The following is a 20,267-nucleotide window of genomic DNA, read 5'->3' on the forward strand; positions in this document are numbered from 1 at the left end:
CAAGAGTGAAACTCCATTAAAAAAAAAAAAGAAAGAAAGAAAGAAAGAAAACAGCAGTGTTGGCTGAGTGCGGTGGCTCATGCCTGTAATCCCAGCATTTTGGGAGGCCAAGGTGGGCGGATCACCTGAGGTCAGGAGTTCGAGACCAGCCTGGCCAACATGGTGAAACCCCACCGTCTCTACTAAAAATACAAAAAAAAAAAAAAAAAAAAAAAAAATTAGCCAGGCATAGTGGCACGTGCCTGTAATCCCAGCTACTTGGAAGGCTGAGGCAGGAGAATCCTTTGAACCCAGGGGGTGGAGATTGCAGTGAGCTGTGACTGTGACATTGCACTCAAGCCTGGGCAACAAGAACAAAACTCCATCTCAAAAAAAAAAAAAAAAAAAAAAAAAGAAGAAGAAAAGAAAAGAAAAAGAAAAAAAGAAAATTGAAAATTGCAGTGTCACAGTGAGTAAGCGGACTAGTGGTAACAGGAACAAGGAGGGGCACAATAAAAGGCGTGGTAATTGGAATGGGTTTATAATTCTCACCAGAGAAGAAACACAGCATTTCGGCTGGTGTCGCTGCTCCAGGGAAAGTTCTGCTACTCCACCGACTCTCTCTTTTCCTGATAACATGGCCAGCAAGAAAGTAATTACAGTGTTTGGAGCCACAGGTAAAAAGTCTTTAATTTTTAGGGCATGCTGACTTTGCTCACTCTCCTGTCTTCCTGTTTGTAACTTTAGAGCCTGCAAGTGTGGGCTGAACAAAGAGCTCTTTGGAAGAAATTTTTTAAAGTATCCTATTGCTTTAGTTCTTGATGTGGTAAAGGGGTGGCATGATTTGATTTGTAACTTGATCTCAGCAGGACAAGGACACTGACGTAATCTCCCTTTCCCAGTCATGGGGCTAACTGGTTGGTGTAAGTCTCATTTCAACATAAGCTATACTCTGAAGTCTTCTCTCCACTCACTTCCTAATAAGCAAAAGGTACAAGTGTGAGGGGCCTGGGGGTTTGTAGTGAATATCCAATGCCTGACCAATCTTCCAGGGAGTCTGCAAGGATGGAGTGTGTGGGAAGTTTGCATTCCTGGCTCCCTTACAATTTGTTCCTCAACAGTCAGAGCCATCTTTGCACAATATAAATCAAATCAGGTTTTTCTCCTTCAATCTATTCTCATTTCAGCCTCCCAAGGATCCATTTGAAACTGTCAGATCATGTCAGGCCTCTGCTCAAAACCCTCTAAAAGATCCCAGCCCCATGGCACTCCCAGTAAAGTGCAAAGTCCTGCTAATGCCCTGCAACAGGGCCTTGGAAATGTCGTGTCAGAACTCTCTTCCTGCCACCCTCCTCTCACTCCGCTTCATTACCCTGGCTTTCTTGCTGTTCCTCCAAAACAATCCCACAAATACAAAGGCTCTGGCCTTTGTATTGGCTGCTTCTTCAACCTAGAATGATCTCCCTCTGTTACTGATACAGTTTGGCTGTGTCCCCACCCAAATCTCATCTTGAATTGTAGTTCCCACAATCCCCACATGTCATACGAGTGACCAGGTGGAGATAAATGAATGCTGGGGGCGGTTCCCCCAGCCTGTTCTCATGATAGTGAAACGGGAGAGTTCCCTGGTCCTGGTCCCCCACCACAGGGTGTGCCACAGGGGTGTGGCTCTCTGTTCTGCCACTGCAAACTCAAACTCTTTAAGAGAGGGGGAGCATGCATACGGGTAGGTGCAGAAACTGGGGCAAGTGCTTTTGGGCTCCGGCCCTATGGCAGCATCTAGGGGTGGGTGTCTGTAACTTTCAAAGCCCAAGTGTGCGTGTGTAACAGTGCACTCCTTTAGCCTTGCCATCCACAGATGGCTTAAGGGTTAACCAGCTCAGTGAACCCTCTGCCTTTTTGCAAAAGGAGGGGGCTAGTGTGACAACTTTCTGTATCCCAAGCCCTCATCCAGCATCCCAGAAGAATCAGGTCACACATGGACTTGAAGGATGAATGCAGGGGTTTTATTGAGTGGTGGAAGTGGCTCTCAGTGGGATGGATGGGGAGCTAGACAGGGGATGAAGTAGAAATATGATCTTCCCCTGGAGTTTGGCTGTCCAGTGGCTGATTCTCCGAACATCCTCAGCCAAACTCCTCCTGACGTTACTTCTCCTCTCTCCTCTGCTGCACCATTCTGCCATCTGTTTGTCTCCTTGTCTCCTAGTCTGCTTCTGGAGCCTGGGGTTTGGGGCTTATATGGGTACAGGATAGGGGGTGTGGCAGGCCAGAAGGCAACTTTTGGGGTGCAAAAACAGGAATGCTTATTACTTAGGGCCGCAGGTATCCAGGCTTAAGGGTGGGGCCTTTGCCAGGAACCACCCTCTTCTACCCAGTATTTCCCTGTCTCCTGTTAGTATCAATAGTGAGTTCGTTCTCATGAGATCTGGTGGTTTTACAAGCGGCTTCCCCCTTCACTGGGCACTCATTTTCTCTGCTGCCACCCTGTGAAGTGGTGTCTCCCGCCATGATTGTAAGTTTCCTGAGACCTCCCTAGCCATGTGAAACTGTGAGTCAGTTAAACCTCTTTTCTTTATAAATTACCCAGTGTTGGGTATTTCTTCACAGCAGTGTGAGAAAGGACTAACACAGTTACCCACTGCTTTCCCCCTCATGCCATTCAGGTCTCTGCTTAGATGTTACCTTTTCCATGGGACTTTCCAGACCTCTATATTTGAAATTGCAACTCTGCTTCCACCCTGCCCATGTCTGGCTCCCTTCGTTACTTCAATTCTTCTATTTCTGCCTGTCTTTCCACACTAGAATATAAGCTCTATGAGAACAGGAATTTGTCTGGAGGAAGTCAAGGGCTAAAGCAGGAAGCAGAGTGAAATAAATCCTCAAAAATCAACAGTCAAGTATGATATTAAAAGGAGAAGAAGAGGCAATGGAGTGGGGGATGACTCTATTAAGCGTTAGGGTGATGGTAAAGATGTTGGCTTTTCCTGAAAGGGAAAAGTGATCGAAGGGTTTGGTTTTTTCAGTGTGTTTGTGTTTAGCTACAGGGTCTCACCGTGTTGCCTGGGCTGGAGGGTAGTGACTCTCCATCCCAGCAGCCATCATAGTACACAGCCTCAAACTCCTGGGCTCAAGTGATCTTCCCGCCTCAGCCTCCCAAGTAGCTGGGACTGCAGGATTGCAACAGCATACCAGACATTGAAGGATTTTGAGCAGAGGAATGACATGACTTTGGTGTTAAAAGGATCATTTTAGCTTATGCTTTGTGAAGGGACTATAGGGGATAAGGGCTGAAGCAGGGAGACCTGTTAGGAGGCGGAGGTCATAAAATAGGCGAGATGATAGTAGCTTAGACCAGGGTGGTAGCAATGAGATTGTGGAGAGTGGTCAGATTCTGCGGAGGTTTTAAAAGTAGAGTTGGCAGGATTTGTTGGTGGACCAGATATCAGGGGTAAGAAGGGAAGAGTTGAAAATGACTCTGAAGTTTTATGGCTTGAGTAACTGGAAGAATAAAGTTGAGATTCACTGAAATATGGGAGACAGTGGCGGGGGAGGAGGTCAGGAACTCCTTAAACTTGAATTGGTCCCATTACACTTGAATTGCCAACTAGGCATCCAGAGACTGGGTAGGCAGTTGGATAAGATTTTTGGGAGTGGCCAGTCACTCTATTAATTCTGTCTTCCAAATCTCTCTCAGATTTTTTCCATTCTCCCTCTTAGAAGCTTTTTCCACACTCCGTTTGCCTTCTCTCCATGTTCTACCTTTAAACAGAATCATCTTTCAAATCTGATTAATTTTTCAAACTTTGTAGCCAGCTAATACCACCTTGTATCACATTCCCATTCTCCTTCATTACTGCCCAAGAGGTAAGCCCCTCTGGTTATTAGTCTCAACCCTATATTTCGCCACGCATCCTTTCCTTGACCCCACATCTCAGACTCCCTTGCCTACAAAACCTTCTCACGGAACCCTTCTGTTCCAACATCAACATCTTGCTAAATGCCCCCTCAACCTCTTTGAATAAATGGTCACACTTGACTTTTGTCTCTCAATCCTCCCTGTTCATCATCACCACATCCAGTTAATCACCAAAATCCTGTTGATATCATCTTGTCAAGGAAAACTGTGAAGGCCGGGCACAGTGGCTCACGGCTGTAATCCCAGCACTTTGGGAGGCCGAGGCGGGCGGATCATGAGGTCAGGAGATCGAGACCACGGTGAAACCCGGTCTCTACTAAAAATACAAAAAAAAAAAAAAATTAGCCGGGCGTAGCAGCTGGCGCCTGTAGTGCCAGCTACTCGGGAGGCTGAGGCAGGAGAATGGCGTGAACCCGGGAGGTGGAGCTTGCAGTGAGCCGAGATTGCGCCACTGCACTCCAGCCTGGGTGACAGAGCGAGACTCCGTCTCAAAAAAAAAAAAAAAAAAAAAAAAAAGGAAAACTGTGAAAGACTTTGAAATGGGAAAAAAAGGTTGCTGGGTGTCCTTGCCCAGGGCACCGTTCTCACTTTTGTGAGGCTTTCCTTGTTTTTAAGATATCTATAACTCTATAAGTTGTAGCAAATAGATAATAACGCAACCGCTTCTAGTCCATAGAAATGCAAATGAAGGCCGGGTGTGGTGGCTTATGCCTGTAATCCCAGCACTTTGGGAGGCCGAGGTGGGCTGATCATGAGGTCAGGAGTTTGAGACCAGCCTGGCCAATATGGTAAAACCCCTTCTCTACTGAAAATACAAAAATTAGCCAGTCATGGTGGCGGGCACCTGTAGTCCCAGTTACTCAGGAGGCTGAGGCAGGAGAATCGCTTGAACCCAGGAGGCGGCAGTTGCAGTGAGCTGAGATCACGCCACTGCACTCCAGTCTGGGCAACAGAGCAAGACTCTGTGTCAAAAAAAAAAAAAAAAAAAAAGAAATACAAATGAATTGTGTCTGGTGGACCACAATTGATTATCGCCTGGTGGATATTGACTGGTTTTGTCCCTAATTGTACATTCATTTTAGCATTTTGGCATTCTTGATTGCCTACATATATGTGTGTTCTTTGAATTTTTCTTATAACATTGTACTGGTTCCCTCATTAATTAATGAGTTAAACAAAATTTTGACACATTCGTTTTATGTGTGTACAAATTATCATTTTACTCTTTAAAAATGTATCCTTTAATATTCTGAGTATCTCTTAAATTTGCATTATTCCCTCCACCTGAATAACCCCTTCTAGCACAGGTCATTATCAACCTTTACCTAGATTATTTTAAAGCCCACTAATTGTACCCTTGTCTGTGGTCTCTCTATCCTATTCCACACTCTCCATTAACCAGAGCACTTTCCCAGCATGTAAGTCTGAACATACTGCTCAATTTCATAAAATCTCCTGCTCCCAGAACAAAGTGCAGCCCTCTAGGCCTATTTTGCTTCTCCAGCCTCATGTGTGACATTGACCTGCAGTTCTCAGTCAGATTCATTTCAGTTCTCTGAATTCACTCCCTTCTCTGTCACCTCTAGAATAAAGCACTTGCAATTGCTTTGCATGCAACACACTCCACATGCCTCTCTTCTCCCAATTCTTGCCTGTTCTTTAGGGCTCATCTCTGTTACCACTTCCTTCAGGAAGCCTCTCTCTAGTCTGGGTTAGATGCTCCACTTATGTCCTCCTGTGTGCCCTCAGCCCTTTACCTCCTCCCCTAATAGCACATATCATGCTGTATTATAATTGCTCTTTAATGATCTCCTCTGCTAGTCTTTAAGCTCTGTGCTGGCAGGTGCCATGTTCAGGTTTGAATCCTGAAATCCTTACTTAAGCAGCTGTATAATCTGGGGTAAATCCTTGAACTCATTAGGCCATAATCCAATATATAATGTCTTTCATAAATTTTATCTTATATCCAACTTGTTCAAACCTGCTATTGTTTACCACTACATCCCCAGGGCATAGCACAGCATGTAAAAGTCATTCAAAAACATGGTCCCAGGACAATAACAGAAACTTCCCTATAAAAATCCTTTTCAAGGACCATGACCCACCCTACCTACTCCAGCAGCCCCCAACCCCCTGCAAAAAGCACAAATTATACTCAAATAGAAAGTACTTCAGTTTGTTTAGATGTTTATTTTATAAAGTCAGAGTAAAATATTCAACCCAACTGCTTTTTAATTGTGAATGGTTCCATATAATGGCCATCCTAGGAGGGATGAAAAAGGGTTTTGTTTTACTTTCTCTAATTTATAAAAAAAAAGGTTTATTTGATTAATGATTCTCGTGGCTGGGAAGTTCAAGATTGTGCATCTGCATCTGATGAGGTCCTCAGGCTGCTTCCACTCATGGTGGAAGGTAAAGGGGAGCTGGCATGTGCAGAGATCACATGGACAGAGAGGAAGCAAGAGGGAGGGTGGAGGTGCCAGGCTCATTTTAACAACCAGCTGTCACAGGAACTAATAGATGAGAACTCACCTCTGAGGGAGGGCACTAATCTATTCATGAGGGATCTGCTCCCATGACCCAAACACCTCCAATTAGGCTTCAGTATTGGGAATCACATTTCAACATGAGGTTTGGAGGGGACAAATATCCAAACCAGCACCCAGTGTTCTGCAATTTCACAGTGATGTGCATAAAGTGGGAGTTCATTTATCATTGTATTGGGCACTCAGTGACCTCTCAATCTGGAAGCTCAGTTAATATCCTTGGACTCCAAGAAATTACTATTTTCTTAGATAATTTCAATACCTCCATCTATTTCTCACTCTATAATTCCCCTGGCTTGATCTTCTAATTATTTTTCTCTCTCTTATTTTACTTGCTTTTTTTTCCCCCTTCTAATTCTGGGAGAGTTCTCCAACTTTTTCTACTGACATTTTATTTCTGCTATAATAAATTTTTGAGAGCAGCTGCTTATCTTTTGAATGCTTGCTCTCTTTCTCCTGTCTCTTCTTCTCCTCTTTTTGGGCTGATATAGTGTTTGGAATGCAAAACCTTTTCTAATCTCAGAGGATATTAATTTGGAGTCTTACTCTGTCACCCAGGCTGGAGCGCAGTGGCGAGATCTTGGCTCACTGCAACCTCTGCAGAGGCTGCCCCCAGCCTCTCCCACTTTTCTCTTCCCATGTCCTCTGCAAAAATGCCTCTGAAGAGGCCACAAAGAACTTAGTTTGAAAGCCATGGGGATATGTGAAGGGCCATGTAGCACCCCCTGCAGTAGGTACTGCAGCAGCTCTACTCTGAATTATGAGATTTCTGACCTTCTTTCAGTGAACATTCTTCCTGATCCTTCCTGTGTTTCCTCTTCTCTTGACCCTGCAGGAGCTCAAGGTGGCTCTGTGGCCAGGGCAATTTTGGAGAGCAAAAAATTTGCAGTGAGAGCAGTGACCAGGGATGTGACTCGACCAAATGCCCTGGAGCTCCAGCGCCTTGGAGCTGAGGTAGTCAAAGGTGACCTGAATGATAAAGCATCGGTGGACAGTGCCTTAAAAGGTGTCTATGGGGCCTTCTTGGTGACCAACTTCTGGGACCCTCTCAACCAAGATAAGGAAGTGTGTCAGGTAGAAACCAAATTGTTTCTTTTTTCCTCTTGAACCCTTTCCTCTTACCCTCCCTAGCAGCTTCTTTCCTTCCTATAAGGGGACAGGCCTTCAGTCTGGGCAAATGTATGTCTTACATTCGTTTTGGCATTTATAAAAAATATGTACTTTAAGTACTTGTTAAAGGTATCTTTGTAAAACTAATGTTATGTAGCATCTGTCTAGGTCTCGAGACCTTGAGTATTCAGAGCGAGCATTTAATGAAGCTAGTCATTGGATTCTCCACTTCTCACCATTTGTTTGTACATGGCATGGGGGGGTGGTGGCAAGGGTACCCCCAAATTTGAGGCTAGTTTGAGAGTGAAATGGAGAGAATAAAGATGTAATTTACACTTCATTTATACTTCAGATAGATAATTTGGGGATGGGTACATAGAAAAAGAAATAAAAGAGCAAATAAACCCACAATGAATTAAATTCAGGGAAAATGAAAGTTTGTAGAAAAAGTAAATGTAGGCTGGGTGCAGTGGGTCATGCCTGTAATCCCAGCACTTTTGGAGGCCGAGGCAGGTGGATCACCTGAGGTCGGGAGTTCGAGACCAGCCTGACCAACATGGTGAAACCCCGTCTCTACTAAAAATACAAAATTGGCTGGGCGTGGTGGTACATGCCTGTAATCCCAGCTACTTGGGAGGCTGAGGCAGGAGAATCGGTTGAACCTGGGAGGTGGAGGTTGCAGTGAGCCACGATCGTACCATTGCACTGCAGCCTGGGCAACAAGAGTGAAACTCCATCTCAAAAAAATAAAATAAAATAAAAAAGAAAAAGAAAAAGTAAATGTAACCATTGAATATCACATGACTCAGCTTCAGCTGTGTGTAAGCACTGAATATTGATCTAGCCAAAAACAATGATTGGGAGAATGAAACAAGGGAATTACGTATATGTGTGGTGGTGGACAACGTGAGTGAGTAAGAGAGGAGAGAGAGCGAGTGAGTGAGAGACAATCATTAAGTAGATTTAGTAGATGATATTTCAAATTGAAAAAATCAAGAATTAGTGGTATAAACGTTTACAAAAATAAACAGCTAAATGAAATTAAAGTGTTACTTCTGGAGAACAGTAATCAGCATGGGGCACAGGGAACTTATTTTATTTTATTTGTTTTCTTTTATTTTTTAGAGACAGGGTCTTACTGTGTTGCCCATGCTGGTCCTGATCCCCTAGGCTCAAGTAATCCTCCCACCTCAGCCTCTTGGGAATCTCTTTTTCTTTTTTTGAGACGGAGTCTGGCTCTGTCGCCCAGGCTGGAGTGCAGTGGCGCAATCTCAGCTCACTGCAAGCTCCGCCTCCTGGGTTCACGCCATTCTCCTGCCTCAGCCTCCGGAGTAGCTGGGACTACAGGCGCCCGCCACCACGCCCGGAGAAGTTTTTGTATTTTTAGTGGAGACGGGGTTTCACTGTGTTAGCCAGGTTGGTCTCCATCTCCTGACCTCGTGATCCGCCCGCCTCGGCCTCCCAAAGTGCTGGGATTACAGGCGTGAGCCACCGCGGCCGGCCGGGAATTTCTTTTTCATTATAAGATCCATTCCCTCCCAACCCATGACAGTACTATTTGAAAATTTAAACTATGTATATGTATACATTTGAGAAAAAATGAAGATTAGATTTAAAAAAATATAATGGATAGTATTAGCCACTTGAAGAAATGGCACAATTCAAAAAATCGAGAGCAGGATCAAACTGTTCCAGGAATGTCTCTTGAATTAATTATACCATTCACAGCCTCTGTTTTAGTGATAAACTCTGGAAGGGCTTATTTTAGGAGACTTGAATTCTACTTCTGATATTTACTTACTAGGAAATGTAGGGATACAAGTCACCTCTCTGCTTCACTTCCTGCCTCTGCTAACCCAGGTTAATTATGTCTTCTCTGCCTGCTGCATGAGGTTTTTTAAGGAAAAGTAAGAAAGTAACAGCAAAAAGAAAGGAAAAAAGAAGAGAGAGATGAAAGTGCTTTGGAAAATTTGGATCTAAAAACACACAAAAAAGAGAATATATATACCTGTGTGTTTGTGTGTGTGTGTATGTATGCCTCCATTATGCCCTCAATATCCAAATGGTGTGTAGATATATTCCATTACTAGACACAATTATAGAAAATAAATAAATGCGATTGCAGTTGATCACAAAGACACTGAGAGCCCAGAGAAAAAGGCCATCTCTTCCTGGTCAGTTCCCACCAGGTTGCTTCTTGGCTTCAAACAGGTACCTGGGGTTCCTTTATCCTCTGCCACCTCTCTCATTTCTTATTCTACTACTCCCCCACCTCTGGTGTTCTGCTGACAGCCCCTCTGGGAGCAGGCTGAGGAGATGGGCGTTTTGGAGTGGAGCCTCTGCTCACCAATGCTGCTGTGGTGGCCTCTCATAAGGTAAATTGAATATATTTTGCGGCTGGTAGAGCTTCCTCTCCATAGGGATGAGGGTAATAAGAAAAGGACAGTGTGGGCCCGGCGCCGTGGCTCAGGCCTGTAATCCCAACAATTTTGGAGTCCGAAGTAGGCAGATGACTTGAGATCAGGAGTTTCAGAACAGCCTGGCCGTATGGTGAAACCCCATCTCTACTAAAAAATACAAAAAACTAGCTGGGCGTGGTGGTGCGCACTTGTAACCCCGGCTACTCGGGAGGCTGAGCCAGGAGAATCACTTGAATCCGGGAGGCGGAAGCTGCAGTGAGCGGAAATCACCAGACTCTGTATTAAAAAAAAAAAAAAAAGCACTGGGGAGAGGGGGTAGAGGGGAGGTGGGGAGATGGAAGAGATCCTGCTCTTAACATCTGTCCAAATGCAAATACAAATACAGCGGCCTATATGAGGATTTACTTTTGATCCTCAGGGGAAGCTGGTGGCAGACTCCGCCAAGCACCTGGGTCTGAAGCACGTGGTGTACAGCGGCCTGGAGAACGTCAAGCGACTGACGGATGGCAAGCTGGAGGTGCCGCACTTTGACAGCAAGGGCGAGGTGGAGGAGTACTTCTGGTCCATTGGCATCCCCATGACCAGTGTCCGCGTGGCGGCCTACTTTGAAAACTTTCTCGCGGCGTGGCGGCCCGTGAAAGCCTCTGATGGAGATTACTACACCTTGGGTAAAACAAAGTGAAAACTCACTAGGCACCTGGTTGCCCTCCTCTCCACTCACCTTCCTCCCTCTCTCCCTTCTTGCCCCTCTGCAGTGGACACCTGTCATCTGAGTGCCTTCTATGTGTTTAGCCCTATGTAAAGTGCTGAGAGGGATGCCAAATTGTCCTTGGCTTCTCTAGGGCACTACACTAAGTTGCTCTTCCAGGGCAGAGAACTAGATCTGGGATCAGAAGCACAAAGGGTTACGTTTCCAATCTTAACATACTGACCCTCCTTAATGTAAGTACTGGAGTTAGCTATGTGACCTCCAGCCTCAGTTTCCTCAGGTTATTTTTATTTTATTTTTTGAGATGGAGTCGCCCAGGCTGTAGTGCAGCAGCGTGATCTTGGCCCACTGCAACCTCCACAGCCTGGGTTCAAGCAATTCTTGTGCCTCACCCTCCCGCGTGGCTGGGATTACACGCACCTGCCACCACGCCCGGCTAATTTTTGCATTTTTAAATAGATACGGGGTTTCACCATGTTGGCCAGGCTAGTCTCAAACTCCTGAACTCAAGGGATCCAGCCAACTCAACCTCCCAAAATGCTGGGATTACAGGTGTGAGCCACCACGCCTGGCAGATTCCTCAAGGTTTAACGGGAAAATTAGACAAGATGACTTTTTTTTTTTTTTTTTTGAGTCTGAGTCTCTGTTGCCCAGGCTGGAATGCAGTGGGTCTTTTGCCCATACTGGGTTTCATTGCTCACTGTGCAGCCTCAAACTTTTGGGCTCAAGCATCCTCCTACCTCAGCCTCTTGAGTAGCTAGGACTATAGGTGTATACCATCACATCTGGCCAATTATTATTTTATTTTATTTTTGAAGAAATGGGGTCTCTCTTTGTTGCCCAGGCTGGTCTTGAACTCCTGGGCTCAAGTGATCCTCCTACCTCTGCCTCCCAAAGTGCTGTGATTACAGGTGTGAGCCACCATGCCCAGCCTCAGGATGACTTCTAAGACCCTTCTAGCTCATCCATCTGAACTTCTGTGGCAACAATGGAGGAAAAGTGTTCTGATCTGGGTCCCATGGTCAGAATTAGAGCTGAGAGGGACTGTGACCTGCCTGGGAGACAGGTTCCCAGGCCCTACCTGCAGAGAGTCCAATTCTGGGTTGAGTCCAGGTCTGGGTTGAGGTCTAGTTTTAACAAGGACTCCCGGTAATTCCAACTCTGCTGGTCCACTGGCCGGCATTCCCCTTCCCTTTGGGGACACTTTCTGTGGCCATGGTCAGAGTTGGCCTTTGTGCAGTGGGGGGAATGTGGGAATACCAATGACAATTCAGGCTTTCTTCCTAGATTCAGAATTAACACTCACTAGAAGCCGGGAGGGGTGGCCTGTGGTCCCAGCTACTCAGGAGGCTTAGGTGACATGATTGTTTGAAATAGAATGAGGGAGGGGAGGGTAGTAGGAGGTGAGGTCAGAACTAACAGAGGGTCTGGTTGTGTAAGCTTTGTAAACAACCGGCTTTTCCTCTGAGGGACACAGAGAACTATCAGAAGGTTCTGAGCAGACAGGGCTGGGTGCGATGGCTCATGCTTGTAATCCCAGCACTTTGGGAGGCCATGGCAGGCGGATCTCTTGAGGCCAGGAGTTTGAGACCGGCCTGGCCAAGATGATGAAACCCCATCTCTACTAAAAGTACAAAAATTAGCTGGGCATGGTGGTGGGTGCCTGTAATCCCAGCTACTCGGGAGGCTGAGGCAGGAGAATTGCTTGAACCCAGGAGGCGGAGGTTGCAGTGAGCTGAGATCACGCCACAGCACACTCTAGCCTGGATGACAAAGCAAGACTCCGTCTCAAAAAAAATTTTTTTTTGTATTTTTAGTAGAGACAGGGTTTCACCGTGTTAGCCAGGATGGTCCCAATCTCCTGATCTCATGATCCGCCTGCCTCGGCCTCCCAAAGTGCTGGGATTACAGGTGTGAGCCACCGTGCCTCCGCTGCTATAGCATTTCTGACGGGCTGCCTGGCCAACATGGTGAAACACTGTCTCTACTAAAAATACAAAAATCAGCCTGGTGTGGTAGTGGGTGCCTGTAATTCCAGCACTTTGGGAGGCCAAGGCAGGCGGATCACGAGGTCAGGAGATTGAGACCATCTTGGCTAACACGGTGAATCCTCGTCTCTACTAAAAATACAAAAAATTAGCTGGGCATGGTGGCAGGCGCCTGTAGTCCCAGCTACTCAGGGGGCTGAGGCAGGAGAATGGCGTGAACCTAGGAGGCGGAGCTTGCAGTGAGCAGAAATCTCACCACTGCACTCCAGCCTGGGTGAAAGTGCAAGACTCCATCTGAAAAAAAAAAAAAAAAGGGCAAGAGTGGAAACAAGGAGACAAATTTTGCAATAACTCAAGTCACGGATGATGGTGGCTTGGACCAGGGTGGTAGCATTGAAGATGATGAGAAGTGGCCAGATTTTGTACATATCATGCATATGATTTCCAAAAAAAAAAAGAAAAGGATATGGGATGTGAGAGAAGTGTCAAGGCTGACTGCAAGATTTGTGACCTGAGAAATCAGAATGATAGGGTTGCCATTAGCTGAGGTGGGAGGCTGTAGGGAAGCAGGTTGGGGGGTGTAGGAGTTCAGTTTGGGGCCTATTGAGTTTAAGATGTCTATTGAATAGTCAGGTAAGGATTTGAGTACGTAGTGGGACACATGAGTCTGGAATTCAGCAGAAGTTTTGGCTGGAGATACATTTAATCATACTTTACATAGACAAGATATTTAGTAAATGGTTGCTCTTTTAAATCGATATCCAGGCACTGTAGTATTCTCTCTCTCTCTTTTTTTTTTTTTTGAGATGAAGTCTTGTTCTGTTACCCAGGCTGGAGTGCAGTGGCACCATCTCGGCTCACTGCAACCTCTGCCTTCTGGGTTCAAGTGATTCTCCTGCGTCAGCCTCCGGAGTAGCTGGGATTATAGGCACGCACCATCACACCTGGCTAATTTTTGTATTTTTAGTAGAGACAGAGTTTCACCATGTTGGCCAGGCTGGTCTTGAACTCCTGACCTCAGGTGATCCACCTGCCTCGGCCTCCCAAAGTGTTGGGATTACAGGCGTGAGCCACCGTGCTCAACCTGTAATTTCTCAAACAAAACCTTGTAACTGTGTATAGATTGTGGTCACTGGGTTTTACATTGCCTTCCCACACCTTTTCTTTAAATGATTGATTAGTTTGGGTTGGTGGGACCTACCAAGGATGTGATATAATTAACTATTTATCTTTTTCTATTTTTTTTTAAACTAGCTATACCGATGGGAGATGTACCAATGGATGGTATCTCTGTTGCTGATATTGGAGCAGCCGTCTGTAGCATTTTTAATTCTCCAGAGGAATTTTTAGGCAAGGCCGTGGGGCTCAGTGCAGAAGCACTAACAATACAGCAATATGCTGATGTTTTGTCCAAGGTTTTGGGGAAAGAAGTCCGAGATGCAAAGGTGAGTTCTTAGGGGACATCCATGTGATCACAAGAGGCCACCTTGGTTAACATTCCACTGACTTACAAATTTTGGTAGACTCTCTGTGGATTTAGGCAGGATTGAACTTAAACTTTCAGAATAAATTGAGAAGGACTGTGGTTCCATAAATCTATCTTCATCGATTGGTGCAGTGGAATCTCTCCCATATGGCTTTATTTCTTTGGCTTAGGGTTAATTGACTTGTAAAAGTAAAATTACTTTTGAGTGGAAAGAAGGTAGAATGTGAAGATTGAGATACAGCCTTTTCACACACATGATCCCAACTCCTCTCATAAGCCCTTGCTGCTGACCACTTCGGTCATCCAGAGCTAGCTGATGTGGAACAAGACACTTAGCTTCATTGAGCCTCAGTTTCCTCAGCTGCAAAGTGGGGAATGATAGTATCTACTTTGGGTGTTCTTGTGAAAGTTACAGAGAATATATTTAAAGGGCTTATCACAGTGTTTGGCACATGGCAGAGATGTATTGAGTCTCTATTATGAACCCAGTGCTACTTTAAGGAATTTGCAGCAAGGTTGGAGTAAAAATATTGATGCCCATCAAGTCGCCATGATTATTATAAGACATAACTCTATAGGTGCTTAATTGTGTTGTTCAGACTATCTGTGCTGTAGATGACCAGAAAACAGTGGAAGAAGGTTTCATGGAAGACGTGGGCTTGAGTTGGTCCTTGAGGAAACATGACCGTGTATAGACAGAGGAGGCATCAAGAAGGCTGGCCTGGCTAATTCTGGAATAAACACGACAAACCAGAGGCAGTACGGGAAGGAGGCAAATTCTGGCTCTGCCTCTATCCTTGGTAATTTACTTAACCCCTCTCCATCTCAGTGTCTTCATATGTTCCAAAAAAAGTTGTTATACCTCCTTCATGGGATCATTGTGAGGATGAAATGAGATCTGTACAGCAGGTGCTTGGCACTGGGTCTGGCACTTAGTAAGCCCTCAGCAACTTATCATGCTATAAATCATGCAGGAATGGCCGCCTTGTGTGGGTGGCTGCCTTCTTGGGCTTGGGGGTAAGTTATTTTCTCCAGGAAATTGTGCCTGGCCAGGACAGACTTTTTACAGAAGAGTGAGAATTGGTGATATTGAGCATCACCAGCCATTTCCCCAAGCAGGTATTGACAAGAGGAAGGGAAAAGAAAACAGGCTCTTTTCAGGGTACAATGATAGAGTTGAGTAGTTCCAACAGAGACCTTATGGCCCACAAAGCCTACAATATTTATATCTAGGCCTTTAAAAAAAAGTTTGTTTCCCAGCACTTTGGGAGGCCGAGGAGGGTGGATCACGAGGTCAGGAGTTTGAGACCAGCCTGGCCAACATGGTGAAACCCCGTCTCTACTAAAAATACAAAAATTAGCTGGGCATGGTGGTGGGCACCTGTAATCCCAGCTACTGGGGAGAATGAGGCAGGAAAATCATTTGAACCCAGGAGGTGGAGGTTGTAGTGAGCCAAGATCGTGCCATTGCACTCCAGCCTGGGCGAGAGGGCAAGACTCTGTCTAAAAAAAAAAAAAAAAAATAGTTTGTTGACATATGTTCTAGAATATTTCCTAGAATTAGGGATAGAAAGTTGGTTCTTGTTTGGATCAACAGCTCTTGGTCCAATGATTCTAGAGGGGATATCTAGATTCCCAATTCAGCCTCGGGTACTGAAGTTGTGAGGAGGCAAAGAGATATATTTTTTTTTTTTCTGGAAAACCAGTGTGGGAGTCAATCCAGCCACAAAACCACATCTGGTTATCTAATTGAAGCCACACACACATTTCTCGGAGAGATTGTTACTCCTGAACCCAAGAAGGTAGCCACCCACTCAAAGATGGGCTCACAAGAAGATCTGCAAGGTTCCTTGCACCTGGGTACACATTTACTTCTCAGTGACCCTTCTCCCAGGCCATTTGCATTTGGGTCATATATTCATTTTGTCTTGTGGGTTTGAACTCCGTAAGGAAGGAGAGAAAGAGAGAGCGTGAGTGTAGGGGGTGAGTGTGTGTATTGATTCTCAGAGGATGTAGTAGACATTGTTCTGAATTGCTCAGAACCTTCCAAGCATCTATTAGTCTTATACTTGGTCCCTGACACTTCTTGGTATACAAATTGTTTTATAATGCAGCTGAAGCTCCTCTGGCACCACAGACTGTAGGGCATCAGAGGCTGGAACTTCTATAGAATGGTCTGACAATTCCGGGGAAGGGTGCATCTGGCCACAAGGTGGCGCTCCAGCCCTCACGGTCTGACTTCCTCCTACCTCCTCAAGTGGGTGTGAAATGTCTGGTTGAAACTGTCTAACCCCCAAAGGAAGACGGTTTTCTCAGAAAGTGAGACACAACAGAACAGACCTCTTTCCTTCAAACATCTGCAGTAAAAGAATCCCTTATTTTACTGAAGTACATTTGGTATCAAAGTTATGGATGAAAGAGTGACTCAAGGAGACAGACATGAAAGAATCTTCCATGCTTCTCACATAGACTTCTATTTCCAAACTCACTTCAAATTTTCAACGTTTTTCTGATTTCAAAAATAGCAACTGCTTATTGAAGAAAACTCGGAAAATTATGAAAAAGAAAATACAAATCACACGTAGTTCAATCTCTCAGAGATAGCTACTGTTAAGATTTGACAGATTGTCTTGTCTTTTTCCAGTATATATAAGTATCTATATATGTATATACTGTATATACTTATATATATTTATTGTATTAAATATATACATATGTATATGTATATATTTAATACAATTATTAAATTGCATTATTGTATTAAATATATACATATATACACACACATATATATACATATGTATATATTTAACACAATTAAAATAACACTAAATGTACCATTACTTTTCAGTTAATGTTATGAGAATTTTTCTATTTTGTTAAACTTCTCCAAAAACATTAAACTGCATTATGTTCTGAGAGTAGATGTACCACAATTAATTCTACCATTTCTGTATTGTTGGCCATGTAGATTGTTCTTAATTTTCTCATTATTATGAATGCATGTGACAATCATTGTTTTGCCTAAGTTGTTTGTGTCTGTCACATTTTTTAAAGGCCAAGTAAAATTTCAAAGTCAGAGTTTATCTCTGAGGGCTAAAGACAGATTATACTGGATCCAATAGAAATGATTTTAGCTAATTCAGTAGGGGAAATTATGGATCTAGTTAGTGTTAGAAAGGATTCAAGGAGTGGATTTTATGGAAGGTGACAGAAGGCAGCTCAGTTGGCTTGGGATGGGCTCCATTTCTGCTTGGGCCTGGCCTTGGCAAAGGCTGGGGCAATTAGAGGTAAAATACAGACCTCTAACCAAGAAAGGGAGCGAGGATGGATGGGCCATCAGCCAGGTGAGAAGGAGAGCCTGGTGCCAGAGAGGGGGGATCTTGATGCTGCATGGAGGCCCAGGTGGGTGGAGGGTTTCAGAGGGCTGGTGGGGGAATACGAAGAGGAAGTATAGGCAAGAGCACTGTGAGGTGCTATTCACATGAAGGCTGGTACAGATCTACAGTACCTTACCCAAAAGGCTTGGGGCCAGAAACAATTCAGCTTTATGAATCTTTCAGCTTTTAGATAGGTTATTGTCTACATATATAACATCACCAGCACGGGCTGGAGCAGGAACCTGTAATCAAACACATCTGTATCTCTGCAGGCAAATATTTGAATGTTTCCACTAAATGGTATAATTAAAGACCATAAATAGCTTCACATAGTTAGATCAGGTTTGCCACTAATTTAGTTCAAAAAGGTCAGTTTCCTGCCAAATGGCTTATGGGAAAAAAAAAAAAACTTTAGAGTCTCTTGGATTTTGGAGTTAGGCTAAAGAATTGTGGACCTGGCTGGGTGCTGTTGTGGCTCACACCTGTAACCCCAGCACTTTGGGAGGCAGAGGCGGGCAGATCACCTGAGGTCAGGAGTTTGAGACCAGGCTGGCCAACATGGCGAAACCCCATCTCTACCAAAAATACACAAAATTAGTCGGGCGCGGTGGCGGGTGCCTGTAATCCCAGCTACTCAGGAGGCTGAGGCAGGAGAATTACTTGAACTCGGAGGGCAGAGGTTGCAGTGAGCCGAGACTGCGCCACTGCACTCCAGTCTGAGTGACAGAGTGAGACACCGTCTTAAAAAAAAAAAAAAAAAAAACAGAATTATGGACCTGTGTCATCATTAAGGTGAATAATGTCATTTCAAACTATTTTAAGTATGGGCTATAACATTTTCTGTCTTCTTATTTGTTCTTAAAAGATTACCCCGGAAGCTTTCGAGAAGCTGGGATTCCCTGCAGCGAAGGAAATAGCCAATATGTGTCGTTTCTATGAAATGAAGCCAGACCGAGACGTCAAGCTCACCCACCAACTAAATCCCAAAGTCAAAAGCTTCAGCCAGTTTATCTCAGAGAACCAGGGAGCCTTCAAGGGCATGTAGAAAATCAGCTGTTCAGATAGGCCTCTGCACCACACAGCCTCTTTCCTCTCTGATCCTTTTCCTCTTTACGGCACAACATTCATGTTGACAGAACATGCTGGAATGCAATTGTTTGCAACACCGAAGGATTTCCTGCGGTCGCCTCTTCAGTAGGAAGCACTGCATTGGTGATAGGACACAGTAATTTGATTCACATTTAACTTGCTAGTTAGTGATAAGGGTGGTACACCTGTTTGGTAAAATGAGAAGCCTCGGAACTTGGAGCTTCTCTCCTAACACTAATGGGAGGGCAGATTATACTGGGATTTCTCCTGGGTGAGTAATTTCAAGCCCTAATGCTGAAATTCCCCTAGGCAGCTCCAGTTTTCTCAACTGCATTGCAAAATTCCCAGTGAACTTTTAAGTAATTTTAACTTAAAAAAATGAACATCTTTGTAGAGAATTTTCTGGGGAACATGGTGTTCAATGAACAAGCACAAGCATTGGAAATGCTAAAATTCAGTTTTGCCTCAAGATTGGAAGTTTATTTTCTGACTCATTCATGAAGTCATCTATTGAGCCACCATTCAATTATTCATCTATTAATTCCTTGATCCTTCATTTATCCATTCTGCAAACTTTTCTTGAGCACCAGCACAGGTGGCCATTTGTGGACTTCTCTTCATTCCTATGTGTTTTCTTATCAAAGTGATCCACTCTCAAAAGGCTCCTTTCCAGTTTGTGGTTGGGTTCAAGTCATGCCAGGGCCAGGGGGCCCATCTCCTCGTTTAGCTCTAGGCAAAATCCAGGGGATCTGCAGTGGGGAGCGGGGGCAGGAAGCTGGAGGGAAGGCCTGTGAAGGGTAGGGATGTGGAAAGACAAGGTGACAGAAGGACCCCATAGGACCTTTCTATATCTCTGGCTTAGCATTTTCTACATCATATTGTAATCGTCTTATTTGCTAGTTTTCTTCCTTACTGTGAGTGACTTACAGTCATCTTTATCCCAGTGCCTGGTACATAATAAGTGATCAATAAATGTTGATTGACTAAATGAGTAAATAGTTAATTCTATCATTACAAGAAAAGAGTGGCCAGGCACAGTGGCTCATACCTGTCCTCCCAGGACTTTGGGGGAGGCTGAGGTGGGTGGATCGTCTGAGCCCAGGAGTTTAAGACTAACCTAGGCAACATGGTGAGACTCTCTCTCTGGAAAAAAAAAATTAGTCAGGCCATGGTGTTGTGCTCCTTTGGTCCCAGCTACTTGGAGGCTGAGGTTGCAGGATCACCTGAGCCTGGAGGTTGAGGCTGCAGTGAGCCGTGATCATGCCACTGCACTCCAGCCTGGGTGACAGAGTAAGAACCTGTCTCTAAATAAGTAAATAAATAAACAGGTGCATTGGTTGTGTGAATTGGGGGGGTGTGGTTTTTATCCCCCCAAAAGAACTAGCAACTGATACTTTTTAAGGGCGAGCGATTGTCCACTTCCTGGAAGGGAGCTTCCCCCACTATCCAACATGTGATGATAGAAGTCCCTGAGCAAGGACAGAGATGGTGGTGACTGTGTGAGAGCCCTTGGCCTGGAATCTCACTCAGGAGAGAGAGACTTGGTGGTGGCAAAAGCCAGCCTTTTTTCTTTTAGAGCTCCCAGGCATAAGTGTTGATAAATGATGTTGAAGTTGTTGCAAGCAAATTTTTATCTCGGGGGGA

At 44.7% G+C, this 20,267-nt stretch overlaps 1 protein-coding gene across 2 annotated transcripts; it reads left to right on the forward strand.

Annotated features, from left to right (window-relative positions):
* Window positions 1-252: 252 nt before the first annotated feature.
* LOC101146023 (nmrA-like family domain-containing protein 1) lies at window positions 253-19,611 on the forward strand. Of its 2 annotated transcripts, none has more exons than XM_031008989.3 (5): window positions 253-656; window positions 7,277-7,515; window positions 10,390-10,639; window positions 13,923-14,113; window positions 18,400-19,611. In XM_031008989.3, the coding sequence occupies exons 1-5, from the start codon at window positions 617-619 to the stop codon at window positions 18,577-18,579; spliced, it is 900 nt and encodes a 299-aa protein (XP_030864849.1). In that variant the 5' UTR covers window positions 253-616; the 3' UTR covers window positions 18,580-19,611. The 2 variants fall into 2 exon arrangements, with proteins under 2 accessions (XP_030864849.1, XP_055237408.1); XM_055381433.2 differs by lacking the exon at window positions 18,400-19,611 and adding an exon at window positions 14,754-14,954 and having other exon boundaries at window positions 490-656.
* The last annotated feature ends 656 nt before the right edge of the window (window positions 19,612-20,267 follow it).

The sequence above is a fragment of the Gorilla gorilla genome, chromosome 2, assembly GCF_029281585.2.
Source record: "Gorilla gorilla gorilla isolate KB3781 chromosome 2, NHGRI_mGorGor1-v2.1_pri, whole genome shotgun sequence".
In the NCBI taxonomy this organism is placed as follows: Eukaryota; Metazoa; Chordata; class Mammalia; order Primates; family Hominidae; genus Gorilla; species Gorilla gorilla.

Excerpts from the sequence above, each read along its gene's own strand:
- LOC101146023 (XM_031008989.3), top strand. The coding sequence starts at position 617 with ATGGCCAGCAAGAAAGTAATTACAGTGTTTGGAGCCACAG. Across the intron at positions 657-7,276 it reads TACAGTGTTTGGAGCCACAG|GAGCTCAAGGTGGCTCTGTG; the intron begins GTAAAAAGTCTT and ends TTGACCCTGCAG. Across the intron at positions 10,640-13,922 it reads TGGAGATTACTACACCTTGG|CTATACCGATGGGAGATGTA; the intron begins GTAAAACAAAGT and ends TTTTTAAACTAG.